The sequence below is a fragment of the Trematomus bernacchii genome, unplaced genomic scaffold, assembly GCF_902827165.1.
Source record: "Trematomus bernacchii unplaced genomic scaffold, fTreBer1.1, whole genome shotgun sequence".
Lineage (NCBI taxonomy): Eukaryota > Metazoa > Chordata > Actinopteri > Perciformes > Nototheniidae > Trematomus > Trematomus bernacchii.
The window spans coordinates 11,679,553-11,698,802 of NW_022987698.1; the positions used below are offsets into that span (position 1 = coordinate 11,679,553).

At 40.8% G+C, this 19,250-nt stretch overlaps 1 protein-coding gene across 1 annotated transcript in view; it reads left to right on the top strand.

Annotated features, from left to right (window-relative positions):
* Positions 1-4,482: 4,482 nt before the first annotated feature.
* LOC117489604 (membrane-associated guanylate kinase, WW and PDZ domain-containing protein 3) overlaps positions 4,483-19,250 on the top strand; it is a 151,609-nt gene continuing 136,841 nt past the window's right edge. Inside the window, exon 1 of the mRNA XM_034139057.1 lies at positions 4,483-5,385. Within this exon, the coding sequence (XP_033994948.1) occupies positions 5,079-5,385 (307 nt within the window). The 5' untranslated portion in view covers positions 4,483-5,078. The remainder of the gene's footprint in view (positions 5,386-19,250) is intronic.

Here is a 19,250-nt window from a genome sequence, read left to right on the forward strand (position 1 = left end):
TTGATGTCTATGTGCCTTATTCTGTATTTGACATAATTGTTTCAATAAAAAAAAATATATATAACTCAATATATTGAGATAGTAAGTCAATATATTGAGATAGTTAAGTCAATATATTGAGATAGTTAAGTCAATATATTGAGATAGCTAAGTCAATATATTGAGATAGTAAAGTCAATATATTGAGATAGCTAAGTCAATATATTGAGATAGCTAAGTCAATATATTGAGATAGTTAAGTCAATATATTGAGATAGTTAAGTCAATATATTGAGATAGTAAGTCAATATATTGAGATAGTTAAGTCAATATATTGAGATAGTAAGTCAATATATTGAGATAGTAAGTCAATATATTGAGATAGCTAAGTCAATATATTGAGATAGCTAAGTCAATATATTGAGATAGTTAAGTCAATATATTGAGATAGTAAGTCAATATATTGAGATAGTAAGTCAATATATTGAGATAGTAAGTCAATATATTGAGATAGTAAGTCAATATATTGAGATAGTTAAGTCAATATATTGAGATAGTTAAGTCAATATATTGAGATAGTAAGTCAATATATTGAGATAGTAAGTCAATATATTGAGATAGCTAAGTCAATATATTGAGATAGCTAAGTCAATATATTGAGATAGCTAAGTCAATATATTGAGATAGTTAAGTCAATATATTGAGATAGTAAGTCAATATATTGAGATAGTAAGTCAATATATTGAGATAGCTAAGTCAATATATTGAGATAGCTAAGTCAATATATTGAGATAGTAAGTCAATATATTGAGATAGCTAAGTCAATATATTGACTTACAGGATTTTTACAGGATTTATTTTTTCCTGTGGCGCAAACAGGCTTCCATAAAAAAGGCCTCATTTTCAAAGTCCCTCCTACATAAATCCAGCAGAATCCTGGGAAACATTAGAGTTGGATCTGACTGTGCGTCAGCGTTTTAAAGTGTGCAGTTTGTTTGGATCCCTGCTCCACTCCCCATCAAAGACACGATAGCATTGTTAATCATCCTTCTACACTGCCATGAATTATTCAGCATGGCGTCCAGGGTGGCAAGTCTGTATTTAAACACAGACTTCTAATGCATCACATCCAGAGAACAGAAACAGCTTCATAAATACTACAGATGGTGTGTTCACTGCCTCCTTTTTGAAAGCTATATAGTCAATTAACTAGACTATATGGTGTTGACATAAGACTGTCATGCAGGGACGTGCACAGACATTTTGGGGGGCGGGTGCTCAAGTGAGAAAAAGGGCACTTCCCATAATCATTTATAAAAAAAAATGTTAAAACAAAAAGTTAAATATAGTTGCACATCTCTGACTTACTGACCAATTAATTTTAATACCCTCGCACTCACGCAATTGTTTAATACTCAACAGACTTCTACAAAATAATCAGCTAACACAGACACAATGGTCTTCTTTAGTATTCACTACGCACAAGAGCAGACAACAAACTAGTATAATTAATAGTTATTAAATGAGCAGCCAACAATCAAAATTATGAAGTTACTGTTTAAGGACATTACATACAAAAATATCGTTTTTTCATGTACTTGTTATTTTGGTACGCAGCGTCCACACGGCGGCGTGCGTTGAAGCTTGCCGGCGGGTGTGTCTGAAACTCGACCAACAACCAATCAAATGAATCTACCGCCCCGGACACACAAGCACGCAGTTTGATTGGCTAGAGCTTGTACTGGCATATGATTTGATTGGCTGACGCTTCCGTCAAAGCTTCAAAAGTTGAACATTGCTCAACTTTTGAAGCGAGCGATGCGAGCAAAGCGATGCGAGCAAAGCGATGCGAGCAAAGCGATGCGAGCAAAGCGATGCGAGCAAAGCGACGGAACCACAATGCAGTTCGGCAAAGCGTGACGTCACCCCATTCAAAGTGAATGGGCAGAAGCGTTGAAGCTTCAACGCACGCCGCCGTGTGGACGGGCCGTAATGGAAATAAAACTTCCAAGAAACACATATAAATGGTGTCCGTTTTACTACCATGTCTGAATTCATCTATAGATTTAAAGCTAATCTGCATATTTAAACATAACATTTCAGGGGAAAATACTGACTTGACGTAAGTAACTATCTGGGGAAGTTGCGAGGTGATTTTTTTGTTTTGTTTTATTCTTTTCACCTGCAATGCCTTGGTAACTGCATGCAAATTAGCGCATTTTAATTAAGCCTAGTTAACGCCTACTTTGCATATCAATGTGGCGATTGTGATGACGTTATTAGATACACATTTTACTGTATTCACTTTAAGTGTCTCCCCTTAAGTACAGTACATTAGCTTGTATGTCCATGATAAATTGTCTTAGCTAAACCTTGAGCTAACTTATCCATTAGCTATAGTAGCCTACCTTAGTTAACTATATTTGTTATTGTCTTTTAGCTAATTAGCTGTAAACTCGAGGCACTGGCAGTTTAGTAATTTGTTCATCACCACTCACGTTCAAATAAGCCAAGAAAAGCCGGCATAACATGGGACAGTAAAGTGGGAGGTGCTGCTACCTGTCTGTCTGAAGTGACTGCCGATGACTGTCCGCACCGCTGTGCAGGAGACGTGGAGGGAGGGAGGGAGGGTAGAGAGAGCATCGGAACTTCACAGCCTAATCTCCCGACCTGATATTTTAATGTTGTATTCAATCAATATCTTTTTGGAAAGGGAAACTGTGCGCAAACAGCAGTAGATATATATTCATTTATACAAAAATTAAAAAGGGCACTTTCTCTGGAGGAAGAAAAAGGGCAGGGGCTCAAGCCCACTTTGATGTATATGTGTGCACGTGCCTGCTGTCATGTGAATCAACTAGCCTAAAACTGTCCAAATATATCATGCTGTATTGGGCGTGTCATTTCAAAAAGCAAACTGAGCATTATTGAATAATAGCTGTGAAACACGGCTGGTAATCTCCAGAGATGAAGTGACATTTACAAAGATTAATTAACTTCCAAAACTCAACTTCCATACGCCTTCAGTTTTGCATCATCAAGCTCCAGTTACATTTATCATGAAACCAGCATCAGACAAAGGAGCTGTTATATAACAGTGTAGGAAGAAGTACTCAGATCCTTTACTTAAGTACAAATACTACGGTCTTAGAGTATTTAATTGCAAGTAAAAGTCCTGATTTCTAAATTTGACTTAAGTAAAACTACAAAAGTATGAGCATCACAAATATACTTAAAGTACAACATGTAAAAGTACTCGTTCTGCACAATTACCTGTTTCAGAATAATAGCAAGTACATAAGTATTATCAGGTCATTGTACTTCAAGTATCAAAAGTAGTACTTAATTCTCGTATTATATTATTATTTGTATTATATTATCCTGTTTTTGTACATGTAAGAGCATTTCAGTATTGTAGTTTGTCAATGGAGCAATTTAGATATGTGAAATACTTTATAGATTAGTGGTACAGTACTGCATTATACCATGTATGTTTGTTTATGTACAAAGTAGCTAGTAACTATGAGTGTTATATAAATGTAGTGGAGTAAAAAGTACAATATTTGTCTCTGAAATTTAGCCGAGTATAAGTATGAAGTCGCATTAAATTAAAATACTCAAGTAAAGTAAAAATATGTAAAAATAGTAAATGTAATTTCCACCACTGGTAATGTAACAGTTTGAAACCAACACACACACATTCATGTAAATGTATGTGAACCCTGTGCTCCCAGGCCATGAATATATGTAGGTGGAATGTTGCCTCATGTAAAAGGTCAGATTCACTGCACTGTACCTACATGTATGCTGAATATCCATTAATGAACAGGCTAAGCATGTTCTGTTCAAACATTTGGAAAACAAAGCCTTGGGTAACAGTCTACTGATAATTACAGAGTAAATCAATTAAAGACTCTTCCTATAGGCCATGCATGGATAAACGCAGCTGAATGCAACCAAGTGTGATGTCATGTATTCAAGGGGAAATCAAAGAGCTGAGGAGGGGTGAATCAGAGCACTACATGATTTGATTTCTTACTGTGTCACTAGGTGGCGCTGGGGAGACACTTATTATAATCAACATCTCCAAATATAGTTACCTCACTTTGTACAAATTATGTCTTAATTAGGTGCCATTAGTTCTGCACGCTTAATGTTAGGGATGTCATGCTCTGCGTGTTTTTACTTAGTCTTTCATGTAAATCTGCCTGGATTTCAGAATCAGTATCAGAATCCTTTTATTCGTCCCACAGAGGGGACATGTACAATGTTACAGCAAAAGTAAAGATAGAGACAAAGAAATAAAGCACTATTATAGGGCATGCACATCATATTTTAAAGACAACATTTTACTTTTTTCAATTTTCAAAGTAGAAATCTAGAAATAGTACCACAACACACCAGAGGATGGAGCCAGCCAGCACGAGCGTCTCCTCCACACCACTGCTGCTGAGCGTAAAAGGGGCGTTTCGGAGCTTGGCAGCCTCTCTGCTGGCGGTGCCAGGTGTGTTCAAACCTGTAGCAGACAAACGCTCCTCGCAGATGTCTCACGGCTCAGTCACCGTGGGCTGGATCTCCACAGCATAAACCGCCAACCGGTGATCGCTGCCGCCCGTCTATTTTCAGCCTGCCAACAGGTACGAGGGATTTCTCGTTGACGCACTACATTTCAGCGACACAATCCACCGCCGAGTGAGTAAAATCCTCTCTGTTTACATTTAGTTTTGACGACTTAGCGTCTGGAGGCTCATCTGGAGACGCGGATATGCTTCCAGAGTAGCGACGGAGAGCATGGCATGAATTATTCCCTTTTAAAAAGCATCTAGACGCCATCAACTCTGCAGTTTTACGCACAAGGAGCGCTTGGAATTATTGCTTCCCAGACATCTGTACGCACACCGTGGGATGACAACACTCAGCGGCAGATTCGCGGGTTGAAAAGCAGCGTCCTAAATGTCAGGGAGATGAAATCCCCCTCATCAGAAGCTCTGGAGAATATCTCAGGAAGGTTTATTAGGCCGCGTCACTTCGCCTTAATTTAACAGCAGCGAACCAAGGACACTGTTAGACCGTTTAGTTGTTCGTGAAAGGGAGTAACCATGTCCAGAACACTGAAGAAGAAGAAACACTGGTCCGGTAAAGTGGTGGAGTGCGCGGTGTCATGGGGGAACCTGGGGGACTTTGGCACCGTGGTGGAGGTTCTGGGTGGAGCAGAGCTGGGCCAGTTCCCATACCTGGGCCAGATGAAGCTGGACGTGCTGGTGTGTCACGTCGGGAAGCTGCCCTACTACGGGGACGTTTTGCTGGAGGTGAACGGGACGCCCGTCAGTGGACTTACAAACCGCGACACCCTGGCTGTCATCCGCCACTTTCGGGAGCCGATCCGCCTGAAGACGGTCAAACCAGGTGCGTCTCCTGCTTTCTTTTTTACAAACGCTTCCTCCTGCTGCTGTGTCACCTGAGCCCCACCTGTTTGTAAAATGAACGTTGTGATATGTGGCGGTGGCACCCACCAAACACTACAATCCTCATAATCATACTCAAAAACATAGGCCCGTATATCCAATCTGTGATCACCTGAGGAAAAACATCCTTTATTAGTATTCAAATCCACTCTTACATGCTCCTTCCTCTATAACTTAGGTGTATTTGTCTCCTTATGGTATATCAACCCATACATGCCAGATTAAGTTCACTAAACCATTTCCAAATCTGATCAAAAGGTAAATAAAGTGAGTTAAGCTCCATCCATGTGATCTGTTTTCCACCTGCCAGGTACTGCAGAGAAAAATGTGCCTCTGGCTAAATCTGGCACATTTACATGATGGTCTTAAGTGCTCTTTAATGTGCATTGAAACAAAATACAAATTCCCGCACACTTCCCATAGATGATATCAAAGACTGCTACTGTAAACCTCCTTCGGTCCCATGCCATCTAATTGGTCCATTCTCTCACCGCCTTCTCAGGGAGATCGAGTAGTGATAATGGTAATAATGGCATGTAGCCCAGTTGGAGCCTTCCAGGCTAAGTGCACTTACATGCATAAAAAGAAGGCCTAATTACTTCCTCTGTTATTCCGCTGCCCGTTGGCCACACCAGCCAGAATTGCAGCCCCTTGTCCTTCTGCATCTAGCTCTCCAAAGATGCTGGCTGCAACATCCAAACACTCTGATAATAATGTCCAATAGCTGCGAAGGTCTGAAGCAGCTGGTTCTGTTTACTGGTGATGGAGAAGGCCTTACATTGCTTGTATGCATGCTATATCTGAGTGCAAAAGGTTACATCAGCCGCAGCTGAGTCCCACCTCAGGCCAGGATCCCTGGAGATCAGATGTGCACACGCCTACTTATTGTGTTTGTGGTCTTTTTCTAGGAGTTTCCTGTATTTTCTTAATAAATATTGTGTTGATTTTGACATTTTATACGCAAACAAGAGATGAAAGGGGATGTTTGCCAAGATTTATGAGCCGTGTGTGTGTGTGTGTGTGTGTGTGTGTGTGTGTGTGTGTGTGTGTGTGTGTGTGTGTGTGTGTGTGTGTGTGTGTGTGTGTGTGTGTGTGTGTGTGTGTGTGTGTGTGTGTGTGTGTGTGTGTGTGTGTGTGGGTGTGTGTGTGTGTGTGTGTGTGTGTGTGTGTGTGTGTGTGTGTGTGTGTGTGTGTGTGTGTGTGTGTGTGTGTGTGGTGTGTGTGTGTGTGTGTGTGTGTGTGTGTGTGTGTGTGTGTGTGTGTGTGTGTGTGTGTGTGTGTGTGTGTGTGTGTGTGTGTGTGTGTGTGTGTGTGTGTGTGTGTGTGTGTGTGTGGTGTGTGTGTGTGTGTGTGTGTGTGTGTGTGTGTGTGTGTGTGTGATGTGTGTGTGTGTGTGTGTGTGTGTGTGTGTGTGTGTGTGTGTGTGTGTGTGTGTGTGTGTGTGTGTTGATGTGTGTGTGGCTCTCCCCAGCGGCCCTAACACCACGCTCTCTGCCCCAATACCCAGGCTGATTAATAACGGGCAGGGCAAGAGCAAACCACAAGAAACAGAGGGAGAGACGAAAAGAGATGGGGAGAAAAATCGGCTCTGCCTTTGGCTCCAGGCTTAACGCCCACACAAGGCTCTTTTTTTCCCTCTTTAAATCTCACAGGAAACTCATAGGTGGCAGAGATGGCAAAAATCCTCATCACCTTTTCCCTTCTCTGTCACTCTTACCTGTTTGGCCTATTTCCTGCTGTATGTAATGTTACAACCAACGTGGATCAGCTTTGCATGGGTCCGTTTGCCTCACAACTCCCCCCTGGCGCTAGCATACAGATGGGGTTGTTATATTGTGCATGTGTGTACGTCTGTGCTGTGTGTGTGTATACATCCCTGTGTGGAAGCCTCATGTTTAATTCACACCTCTTGCATAATTGAGTTAGCGAGTGGATTTGCTACAGCCTGATGGAGGCAGTTGGCCTGGAGGATCAGCTGTTACCAGGAAGCCCGGGAATCTGCGATTGACATGACGGCGCCCCGGCAGCGACGGACAGCCTCTCTGGGTCTACCAGATGTTCCGAACCCCCCCCCCCCCCCGCACTCATCCCAAGATCCTCTTATGCTCCGCCTGCCTTGCCCTCTGGTGCTGGTGCGCTTTGCTCCTGCTGCTGACATCTGGGAGGAGCTAGCAGGGAAGAGGTTGTACTAAAAAGACTGAAACGTTGACTTTAATTAAATGTATTATGGCACCACATTTCACATAACTGTATAAGGTTAGTTAAAAGCAATAATATTAAGTTGAACCGTTATTTAAACTTAATATTATTATTACAGTTATGCGAAATCTGTTGACACAATACATTTAATCAAAGTCAACATCTCAGTTGTTTCTGTATAGAGAGGGTGCAAAAACCAGAAATGGGGATTTGAGGCGTCGATAGGGAGACAGGATGCAAGATACAAGTCTCTATGGAGGCCATTATCTATCTGAGCCATTGATCGAAACTGAAAGAGTTGAACACAGCACTCACTTTCTGCTTCTGGCGCATCATATACTCCCCAAGGGCCGCCAAGAGGCTTCTCTCACATGCATACATCCTCACGTAGATACCTTTTAACTGTTGGAAAGGAGGAGGTTCACACCTACACCAAGACTTCACAATGTACCGTGAGGTGCTCATTTCCATGTTATCTTTGATTAAGCTGAGAGATGCCTCTATTAAAAGCCCGGCTCTGTGCTCGGTACAGGAATCTATTTGTGCCCGTACCCCCAGCTAAGAATCGGAGGAAAAAAAGATGCGTGATGAAAAGCTTCATGAATGGCATCCCAGAATTCCTTTTTTTCTGCTGCTCGGTTATTTTCTGCTGTGCCTCCTATATGTTTGCAGCTTCAATCACGGTGCAAACAAAACATACATACAACCTGTAGCCATTTATCTGCAGCTGAATGGATGATGTCTCTGACATCAAATGAATAATTCCTCAGTGCAGTAACACAGTACAGCTAGTGAAGCATGCTTTCATTTGATGATTTAAATTTGCTATGTGAATGTGGAAGCGCATGTATACAAGCCCTCTTTTTAAATGCGTTGTTCTGCAGAGTCATAGCTGTATTTGTCTCAGTCAGACAGCTGGGTTTTTCTTTTTTAATATGATCATGAAATCTAACCAGTCACCAGATTGCAGGTATATTTAATTACAATTGTAAATAATTAATAAACTCAAACACCTTCGGGGTTGTTGAGATAACAGCATTTTATTTGGAGTTAATAGTAATTTTTGATAATTGTTAATGTGATAATGAGTGTATTCAGTCAGCAGGATGGCATCATTCATCTGTTTCCGTAAGCTATAGTTAAAGAGGCAGATTCTTAATTACCTTGAATGCTGTAGTAAAAGAGAAATTGAAAACAACATGTTGCTCTAGTTTATAATTTGGGTTGTCAGCTTCTGCTCACACATCACCATATTTTCTATTACCTGCTGATCACGCCAATAAAGAAGAAAGCAGATCGACATGAGTCCCAAAGACCTTGAATGAAACTGCAATAGTGTGTGGGTTAATCTCATTAATGCACCTCTCATATCAGGAAGTGCCTCTCAGTGAAATCATCCTCTTGACAGGCGATGCTTTTGTCACTGTAAAAAGATTTGTAGTCGGCTGCAAAAGAATGAGGATTGATGGTGAGAGTTAGAACCCAGCAGCCGGGAGAGTGGTCGAATGACTGAAGACATCTGTTCTGTTCGCGCCTTCGAGATGTTTCAGCTGGATGGAGAGGGGAGCGTTCACGTACGCTGCTCATATCATGGCACATAACTCATAATAATTTAAGCCTTTTTTCAAGTACATTTGAAGTGATTATGACTGTTTTTCATGCAGACTCAATAAGATGCCGGGTAGGTTTGGTTTTTGCTAAGATTGGTTTATGTTTGGGCACTGATCCTGCTGTTTTGCTATTGGATTATAGACGGCTTGGTTCTTATAGTTTGTGCCTCTTTTGTGATTTTAATTGCACCGCTGCCCAGTCTGCATGTTACTGTATGTTCTCTAAAGCTGTGCTTTCTAGGCCAGGCGTAAAAAAGTAGTTAAAGTTATTACCGTACACGCAATGAATTGTGGGTGGTAGTATATTCTCAGGTGCCTCATTCATAATTTACAGTGTGGAATATAAAAGGAAACTTGGCAAAGACTTTTATGAAATATAAGCAAAATATTGCATCAGGCAGTCCTCTGCTGCTGTATTTATTGAAACTCCACAGCTCTAATGTGCACCTTCTGTGTATGGAGGAGCCTAAAGGACCATACCGGTGTGTTTGCATGTTTCAGCCCATTAATTGCAATAATGTATATTACAGCTGATCACTTTCCTGAAGGCTCAATGTGTTTTTCCTACCTTTCAGGCCATTACCTTTTTCAGTTTACTACAGTCCTGAAAATCACTCAATAGTAACCTTCATTTAGGTAAATATTACAGCTGCAAGATAGGAGAAAAATATGCGATTGCTTTGTTGAATATAGAGATAACGATATGACTTGCCAGAATAAAATATATATATAGAAAAAAATGCTTGCTGAATTAAAAAGACTGAAAGATAGTTATTTCCAACATGTTTTATTTGAGACATTGATTGTTCTGAACACAAAAGGCACCAAAAAAAAGCATTAGTTACATTAGATTAAAGTGCCATGTCCTATCGATTTTCTCTTTCAACCAAATCAAATTATCCCTAATTGCAGTATGGCGGTCTTTCTCATTGTGTTTATTGCTGTAACTTCATATTGCAATGACAATAAACAAACGTATATTTTTTAGCACTAATATATACCATTAAAGAGGCCATATTGTGCTTTTGGGGGGATTTTCTCTTTCCTGTGGTGTGTTTTTATTTATGTTTTTTGTACATGTTAATAGTCTGCAAAGGCTAAAATCCCAAAGTTCCTCAGAGAGGGAGTTTCTCTCTCACACACTCACCCTCCCTGCTTGAAACACCTCCATTGGACGCCTTTGTTTAGTTCCGTAACATAATGACATCACTACGTAACACTTACGTGGCTAGCGCTCCAACACCTTGTATGTGACCTTGTAGGCTAAGGGGCGGGACATCTCTTAGCGGTTGACCAATCACAAAAGAGGCAGCAAAGTAACCAATCAGAGCAGACTGGGCTCTGGTTTCAATCAGAGGGTGAAAAGAGGTGTTGCAGCACAGGTAGTATGAGAAAATTAAAGTCTCTTTTTGAATATTAAAGCATGTAAACATGTCACAGTTGAGGCACAAAATACAAATATGATACCTGAAAATGAGCATAATAGGGCTCCTTTTTAATTATTTTATTGTTCCCATAGTTAGTTATGTGTGGCAATAAAGCATAGATTTGCCAATCACAACTGCAGTTTCGCACAATGACAACTTAATTTTGCCACATTGGCATAGTGTTCAATGTGATGGATTATTTACCACAAGCAAGTTGTATGTCTCTGCAAGACTTTTATACCTGGAAACACCAAAAAGAGATTGGAAAATAATTACCATAAAGCTTATTTCAAGCAGGCGCTGGAGACTTCACCGTGGGGATACTTAACCTCTCCCAGTGTTTGAGATGAGAAGCGCAGCAGAATTACTTGATCACAAGCCCCCCTTTTTTGTTAACAGCACCGTGTCACTGGCATGTCACCACACTCATCAGCCAGCGTGGGTTTGTTTGTGCTGCACACTTGAGCAAAAACTGTCAAACTGTAAAATCCAAGGCGGTTGCCACAGTGCCAGGGCATGACAATTAGCAGAAGTGTCGTTCCAATGCTGGATCTCCTCAGCCTACTTAACTCGTCTCATTAATGTCTTTCTGACTTTCATAGCTGTCTCTCTGCACGCTCCCTCCCCCGGTTACTTCCAATAAGAAGGATAGAATGCTATTGAATATCGTCTTTCTTGTGGTGACTACGCTAGGTTTTGATTACATAATTATTGTGCAAATGTGTAAATCCCTTAACCAAAAGCCCTTGTAATAAATTGTAATAGGTGGAAATAAGAGTATGCTTATTTGTCTGTCCTTTTTAAGTATTTATTTGGAACCAATACATGATTTCTTTTAAATTCTTTGGCCTTTCGCTATATCATCCTACAAGGCATTTTGTTGGTATATAGCTTGTTTGTCCTCTGTGACTTCCATCAAGCATCTCCCATGTGTGCCTGAGGCAGCTGTCAGCAGACTTGTAGTGAAGTGCTGCTGCCTTCACACACACACACACACACACACACACACACACACACACACACACACACACACACACACACACACACACACACACAGACACAGACACAGAGAGAGAGATGCGTATATTTCACAAAGTACATATAGCAAAATCTCCATCTTGATACATAATTTAAATTAAAACTGTGAGACAAAATCATATTTGTTATGACCTGTCTGACTGGTAATTGAATCTAAAGGGAAAAACCTGAATTTAGTCTTTGGAGAACATAAAGACTGAAACAATTATTGCATATTAGTATTTGTGTAGTGCTTTTAAACATGTCATACTGCACCAAAAACAAGACTTACTTTTGTTATTGGCAACAAAATTGAGACTCCATACCAGCATTAATTACTTTTTGTTTTGCAATAATCCCATGACGCTGTTACAAAGCAGAGCTGCCGACCTCCCAGAGCAACCTAGCTGAGAGCCCACTCTCGCATGCCTTGCAGCGTGTTTGTGTGTGGGGGGGAGTCGGTGGGAGAAGGCAGAATACAACTACAAAACAAACAAACGAGCGTAAAGTTGCTCCCAACCCTACTCGAAGTCCTCAATAATTCATCCATACTACAGCTGGCTATTTCACTGATGTGCATGTGACTGTGTGTGTGCGTGATGAATGGTGATTTATTAGATTAGAGTGGTAGCAATGCATGGCTCCCGGTCCCCAGCACACTCTCATTATTCCCACTTTAATCCAATTGGCGCTGCTCTTCTGGCACTCTCCAGCAGCACCTGCATTGATCGCAACGTAAACAGCCTGCTTGATATGTTGGTTTGGAGTTGGAACTCTATTTTTGAAACTGATTGTAAGTGTTTTTCACTATGATTGCCTTGTAGATGTGAAATCGGTGTGCAGTTTTAAAACCTTTTCATTTTGATTTATATTCAGTTCGATAATAGTGTGTAGAACAGCATGCAAATCACAATTTATATTTAATTTCATCCCATTCCAAACAACCATCTTAAGACACTATGAATTGCATCTTCTGGTAAGCCTTAACTGTTTATAATCAAGTCAGTTTGTCACTGCTGAATTCTGCTAAGGCTGTAAAACTTACGTTAATGGGTTAATCATCCATACCTCTCTTAAAATTCACTGAACTGGAAGGCAATCCCTTATATTGTTTGTCCTCAGGCCACCTATAGAAATAAATGTTTTAAGCATACAAAAGAAAAAATACATTACGATCTTTTGTAACAGTGTGAGTACTGGAAGTTGTGAGGTGTATAGTCAGGACATATTACAGTGATAACATACCAAGTGGCTGGTAGACAGGTCATAGTTGCAGTGTTTAATGAGATACATTTGTGTGTTTGTATGTGTGTGGGTGGACTTGTATTTATGTTTTTGTGGGGACACAAGCTTTTTACACATTCACATTATGGGGACTCAACTTAATTTTGAGGAAAAATTTCACTATATCACATCACAAGTCATTACATTTTATGGAAGAAGAATATTTTCAGGGTTAGTTAAGGAGGCCCTATTATGTGCATGTAAATGGTCTGCAAAAGCTCAAATCCCAAAGTTCACTCCAGAGGGACGTCATTGGACGTCTTTTTTACTTCCATAACATAGTGACATCATTTATGTAACACTCACGCTTGTATTGGCTATCGCTCCAACACATTGTAGGTGATAGGCCAAGGGGCGGTACATTTCTAAGCGGTTGACTAATTGCAACAGAGCCAGCCAGCTACCAAATCAGAGCAGACTGGGCTCTGGTTTCAGACAGAGGGTGAAAAGAGGTGGGTCAGCACAGGCAGTATGAGAGCAATAAGGAACCTTTGAACATTAAAGCATGGAGACCTGTCACAGTAGAGGCACAACATACAAATATGGACCTATTAATATGGATAATATGTCCTCATTATGGGGAAAATTATCATTACTCTTACATGAAACTGCACTTGCACACATCCTGGTGTAGATGATAGCTACTTTTAGCTTTTAAGCTAAGAACATCTCCCATACATATTTCAGACCATAAGTAACAGGAAAAAATACATAAAATATTATTAGATATTGGAAATTTGGGAAATAAATAGTTGCTTACTTTTGCCATTTCCAAGCAGGATATGGGTAGGAAAGGGTCATGTTGAAGTAAGAGAAATCTAACAATTATAACTTTTAGGAAAGAAACGATTATGGCTAGAGATCGGGGAAGTCTCTAGGAAATGAATGTAAGTCAATATACACTACTAACGCAAGCAAACAACATAATCTCCCAACTGAAATCTAGGCTACATGGCCTATTATGAAAATGTGCTTCTTCAACATGTTGTAATTGTATCGTCTATAGTAGCTTCATTGGCCATAAAGCTGTTGAGCATATAAATATAATTATGGTGTTGACTAGGGATGGGTATAGTTTTTTTCGATACTCTTATCGATACCGGTATTTTTCGATACTCTTATCGATACTTTTCAATAATTTGGTGCTCAAAATTATAGACATGATTACAAGATGTGAAGATGAAACAACAGTCATTTTATTGTAATTTATTTTATTTATTATTTAATATAACTTTTTCAATGTCATACCAAGCAGCGCAGGTATGAGTGTGTCTCTGGAAGGGGGCGGTAATTAGGGGCAGTTCATAAATCCATGTAAACATGACCATTATTCAGTTAAAACGAGACGCTGCGTGCGCACCTCCTAAACCGGAAGCTCCGGTCGATGGTCGGCTAACCATTATAATCCGTTTATTGCTTTTATTATTTATAATTGTAATGATGGATTATCAGTAATCATTTTAAAATTACACAGAGACATTGGATTAACCGTTTTTATGCCCTTGAACACAACTTCTGATCACAAAACAGCAAAGGTAAAACATAATTATCATCATGGCTACGTAAAGTGAAGTTGTTTTCTTGCTCTTTCCTTGCTGCTAGTTCAGTGAGTTTTGGTCGTACAGTGATGAGACTTATACCAATGGAATCTGTGGAATCTCAGCTTTCATGTGATATGTGCAGATAACATGACGTAGAAAAGATCGCTTTTGCCAGTTATGTGCTAAAGTAGCCTTTAGCCCCGTTAGCCCGTTTTGCTAAGTGTTGGTTTAGACTCTTGGTGTTGGACTTCTGTTCCGTGTAGGTAAAATGGTTAATATCGTCTGTTAGCTGAGGTTCTTCCCGTTAAGTGGGTAGGCATCATTAATAGGTTGTTAAATGTTAAGAAGCCTTGAGACTCTGTTTCTTGCAAGATGTTGCGTCTGCCCCCGGGAGTCTCACAATAATAAGAGCACTGTTAGTAGAGATGACGAGTGGCATTCACAGTGGCCAATCAGAGTGGTACTCAAACCGGATACGTCACACGGGATGAGGGTTCCCAACCAACCAGAATTGTTTAAACTAAGGAAGTAGCGTAATTCATATACCGATAGCAGCACCGTTTGTCCAGCAGCTTAACGGTATACCGATACCGTCCAATCGGCTACCGGTACTGACTTAGTACCGGTCCGCGATACCCATCCCTAGTGTTGACAGTATGTTGAATTACCTCTGGGATAGTGCTTTTATTTTTTTCAGTGGGATGTTCCGTGGAATTTTTTTTCCTCTGTGGCTTCAGTCCAACTCCAATTAAAGACTGCATTGTCGTCTGAAATGCCTGTTAGCGCTCACATTATAATATAATGACTAATTCTAAACATGGCCCAGTAAATATGTATTTATAAGGAGGGTCGTAAAATCATTTATTGCATTTTAGTTATATATAGGACAGTGGGTGCAAATGTGTAGTTGGGGGGGGGGGGTTTCACTGCCGACTGAATAGACGAGGAGTAATGAATATAGAAAGTGGTTATTTTTTGCTTTGACCTGCATCCTATCTGCCCTCATTACCCACTGTTCCTTCTGCCTGCTGTGTAGAGAGCTAGTTTCTGTTCATCTGCCCATGGTTATATCTTTGAGACATCTGTCGTTTTTTATATCTGTGATAGAAATGTCAATGTCATTCATAAATGTTTTCGAAATGTATCATACATCTACAATAGAGTTGTGTACCATACAGAAGTTGTCCAGATTATTGGTCCTAAAATCCCTGTAGCTGATACTATAATAAAAAGGGATTAAGTCTTATCACGCTATCCCCCTGGAAACCGCAACCCCTTAAATATGTAATCGTCAAAATAGGATCATAACAGAAGCTAAGAAATCCCCAAAATATGTCCGTATGGGATATAGCTACAATCTTAGTGTTTATCTTGAATGTGATTATTATTTTTTTTTTTTACACTTTTCTTGCTCCGAAGTGCACCAGTCACATCCTGTATAATCTGAATTCTGGTGTGTGTGTGTGTGTGTATGTTTTGTAGGTTGTCTCTTGGTTGAACATTGTGTCTGTCAGTGTCTGAGAGAAGATTGAAGGGGACAGTTGGTGAGCAGTCACTCCTCTGTCTGAGCGCCTTGTTTATTTAACCACAGGCACAGCAGCCATACGGCGGCTGACTGACCCAGCACTGTCATGAAGGACGTTATCTTTATGCAACGATGACTGCTACACGCCATAGTCCCCCCCCATGAATACTATGCGTTCAGTGATTGCACACTTGGCCAGCTTGTCACTCCCCACTCTTCTATTATCCAGATGTGCATTATCCTCCGACTGCTGTTTATCACTGCAAGATTGGGGCTCAGGTCACCTCCAGAAAGCTCACAGGTAATGGGCCTTGACATCTGAATTAGTCTGCTCTTTCAAAGGATGATTAGGAAGCGGCTTAGGATTCTGGGGGGATGTTGATAGGCAGACATACACATGCAGGGGTGAGGGGGGGCCGGCGGGGTTGCTGCCTCTCTGAGCTTCAGGATGGGAGGCCTGCCAGTAATACAGCTCATCATGAAGTCGTCACGGTGTGGTTTTGCAGATGACCGAGGGTGGGATGGAGGGGGTAACTGAGGCCAGTGCGATTATGTGTTTGCACTGGTGATTTAGCCACTTGAAGTAAATGATTTTCATAGGCTGATTTAGCACTCATAAACATTCTGAGTATCACAGCTTTCAAATATGACACCAACATTTATTTTTTCCTGTCAGTGTGGCTGGCTAACCCAGCTGTTTCGCTCATCCCTTCCCCAGATCTTTTAATATTCCTGGGGCGTGTGATTCTCTCTGTGCTTGCGGCGGCAGGGGAACGGCTGGCTTTGTAGAATCTTAATAGCGGTGAGCTAGCGCCAAGCTTTCCACTCGCCGCTTGCTGCAGGCGTGTAACTGAATGCCAATGAGACATTAGGTTCGTCGCAGGATGGATCAGGCCGGGCGGTGGCAGGCGGGATCTGAGTGACTGCAGAGCCCCTTTGCCAGGTGAGGAGCACAAACATCTGCTGCTCCCAGAGGCTGCACAGCGAGATGCGTTCGGGGTCTCATGGTTATCTCAGCGCACCTAATCGCCAGGATGCGCCCTCTCTTGTGCTTTTCTGTCAACAGGGAGATAATCTAAGTGCATTCTGTTTGCCGCTGCTTCACCTGTAACACACTGCCCTCAGAACGTGCAAGTGCTAGATAAGACCTGTTAGATCCTGATTTAGTAATGACACAATGATGAATGACACTGGAGCATGGGGTACAATGGGTGCTGCCAAACAGAGGTATCTTGGATCGGGCTGTGCGATGTCGAGAAAATCAAACATGACAGTATTTTTGAACAAATATCAGTATTGCAACAATATTTCATGGTTGAGCATTGGTGCTTTCAAAACATATTTAATAATAATAATATATTGGATTTTTTTGTTGTTGTATTCAGCTTTTCACATGTACAGTCATAGACAATACAATATTCTCTGTAAGCCTTCTGTAGTTAACAGTGAAATCACAAATCAAACTGAGGCAGGCCTCACTGACCTTCAAACATGCTATAACATAGAGCAAGAAGATAAACACGACCAGGGTTAAGGGGGTGTACATGCAACTTATTCAAACAAGGGGGGCATAGAACAAAATACTAAAAATAAAAAGACATACAAATCCTTTCTAGACAAATGATGGTCGTATTGGTGTAATACATTGAATTTTTATAGCACTTTTCCTAATGCTCTAACCCTAATCCTAACCCTACATTTATCCAATTTAAAACCATATTATATTAGAATATACACATTTTAGATAATATATAGACTCATATCACAATATTCATATATTTGCCTAATAAGCCTTGATTCGAAATGAAACAATTATTCTCTTATCTTCTCTTCTCCATGATTATGTAAATTGCCCTTTCCCGTGGGTCAGGCTTGGTGATCAAATATAAGGACATATTTCCTAATTTCCAGAGTATAATGGCATCTAATGATATTTGCCTTTTTCTGTGTTTGCCTGTGGTGTTATTTAATATTGTGATGGCATGTGATGGCTTTCAGACAAAACGAGGAATAGACAACACTTGGGCAATATTACAATATTAAAGATTAAGACAATATCTAGACTCATATCACAATATCCATATATTTGCCTTATTCTTAATTACCATATACTTCTCTTCTCTTTTTGATTATGTAATTGCACTCTCCTGTTTGGGTCAGGCTTGGTGGTAAATTTGAGGATATTTCTCATAATTTCCAGGCTGCAATGGCATCTAATGATATTTGCCTTTTTCTGTGTTTGCATGTGATGTTATTTAAGCCTGCATTGTAATGACCCTGTTTGAAGCAGCAGCTTTTATTCAAAGATAATCTCCTCTCATTTGGTCATTACCAAAACATATTTATTGCCTGTGTGTGTATACAATTTTATGATGACTGAATAAACAATACATCACTGAGGATGGTATTGCATAACCTAATAACTTTTTTCATATTGTATATTGCCTAGCTGTGTGTGTGTGTGTGGTGTGTGTGTGTGTGGTGTGTGTGTGGTGATGTGTGTGTGTGTGTGTGTGTGTGGGTGTGTGTGTGTGGGTGTGTGTGTGTTGTGTGTGTGTGTGTGTGTGTGTGTGTGTGTAGTGTGTGTGTGTGTGTGTGTGTGTGTGTGTGTGTAGTGTGTGTGTGTGTGTGTGGTGTGTGTGTGTGTGTGTGTGTGTGTGTGTGTGTGTGTGTGTGTGTGTGTGTGTGTGTGTGTGTGTGTGTGTGTGTGTGTGTGTGTGTGTGTGTGTGTGTGTGTGTGTGTGTGTGTGTGTGTGTGTGTGTGTGTGTCCTAATTATGAAGGTAACACAGGCTGTTCACAACCGCACAGGACCTGTTAGTGTACTATAAATGGAGAGCTGTAATGCTTCGGTCTCCTGTAAACATACACACACACATCAGCGCATTAATCCATCTCTCCCGCAGCATGCACATGGTTCTCCACATGACGCAGATGTTGCTAACAGTGGGATGGATGCAGAGGCCCCAGCCACTGCGTAATCTGATTACAGACGGCTTCACACAGTCTCCCGGGCAGAGGGGGGGGGGGGGGGCATCAGGGAAAGGACAGATGGACGAGCCATGGTTGTTAACAGCTGTGGTTAACTCTGTTGTGTAATATACAGTTGTGTTGTTCAGGAAGAGGAAGGCATGTGATGGTCACAGCTAGGGGTGTAACTAACACATTCATTATCGATTAATCTGCACATTTTACTTGATTATT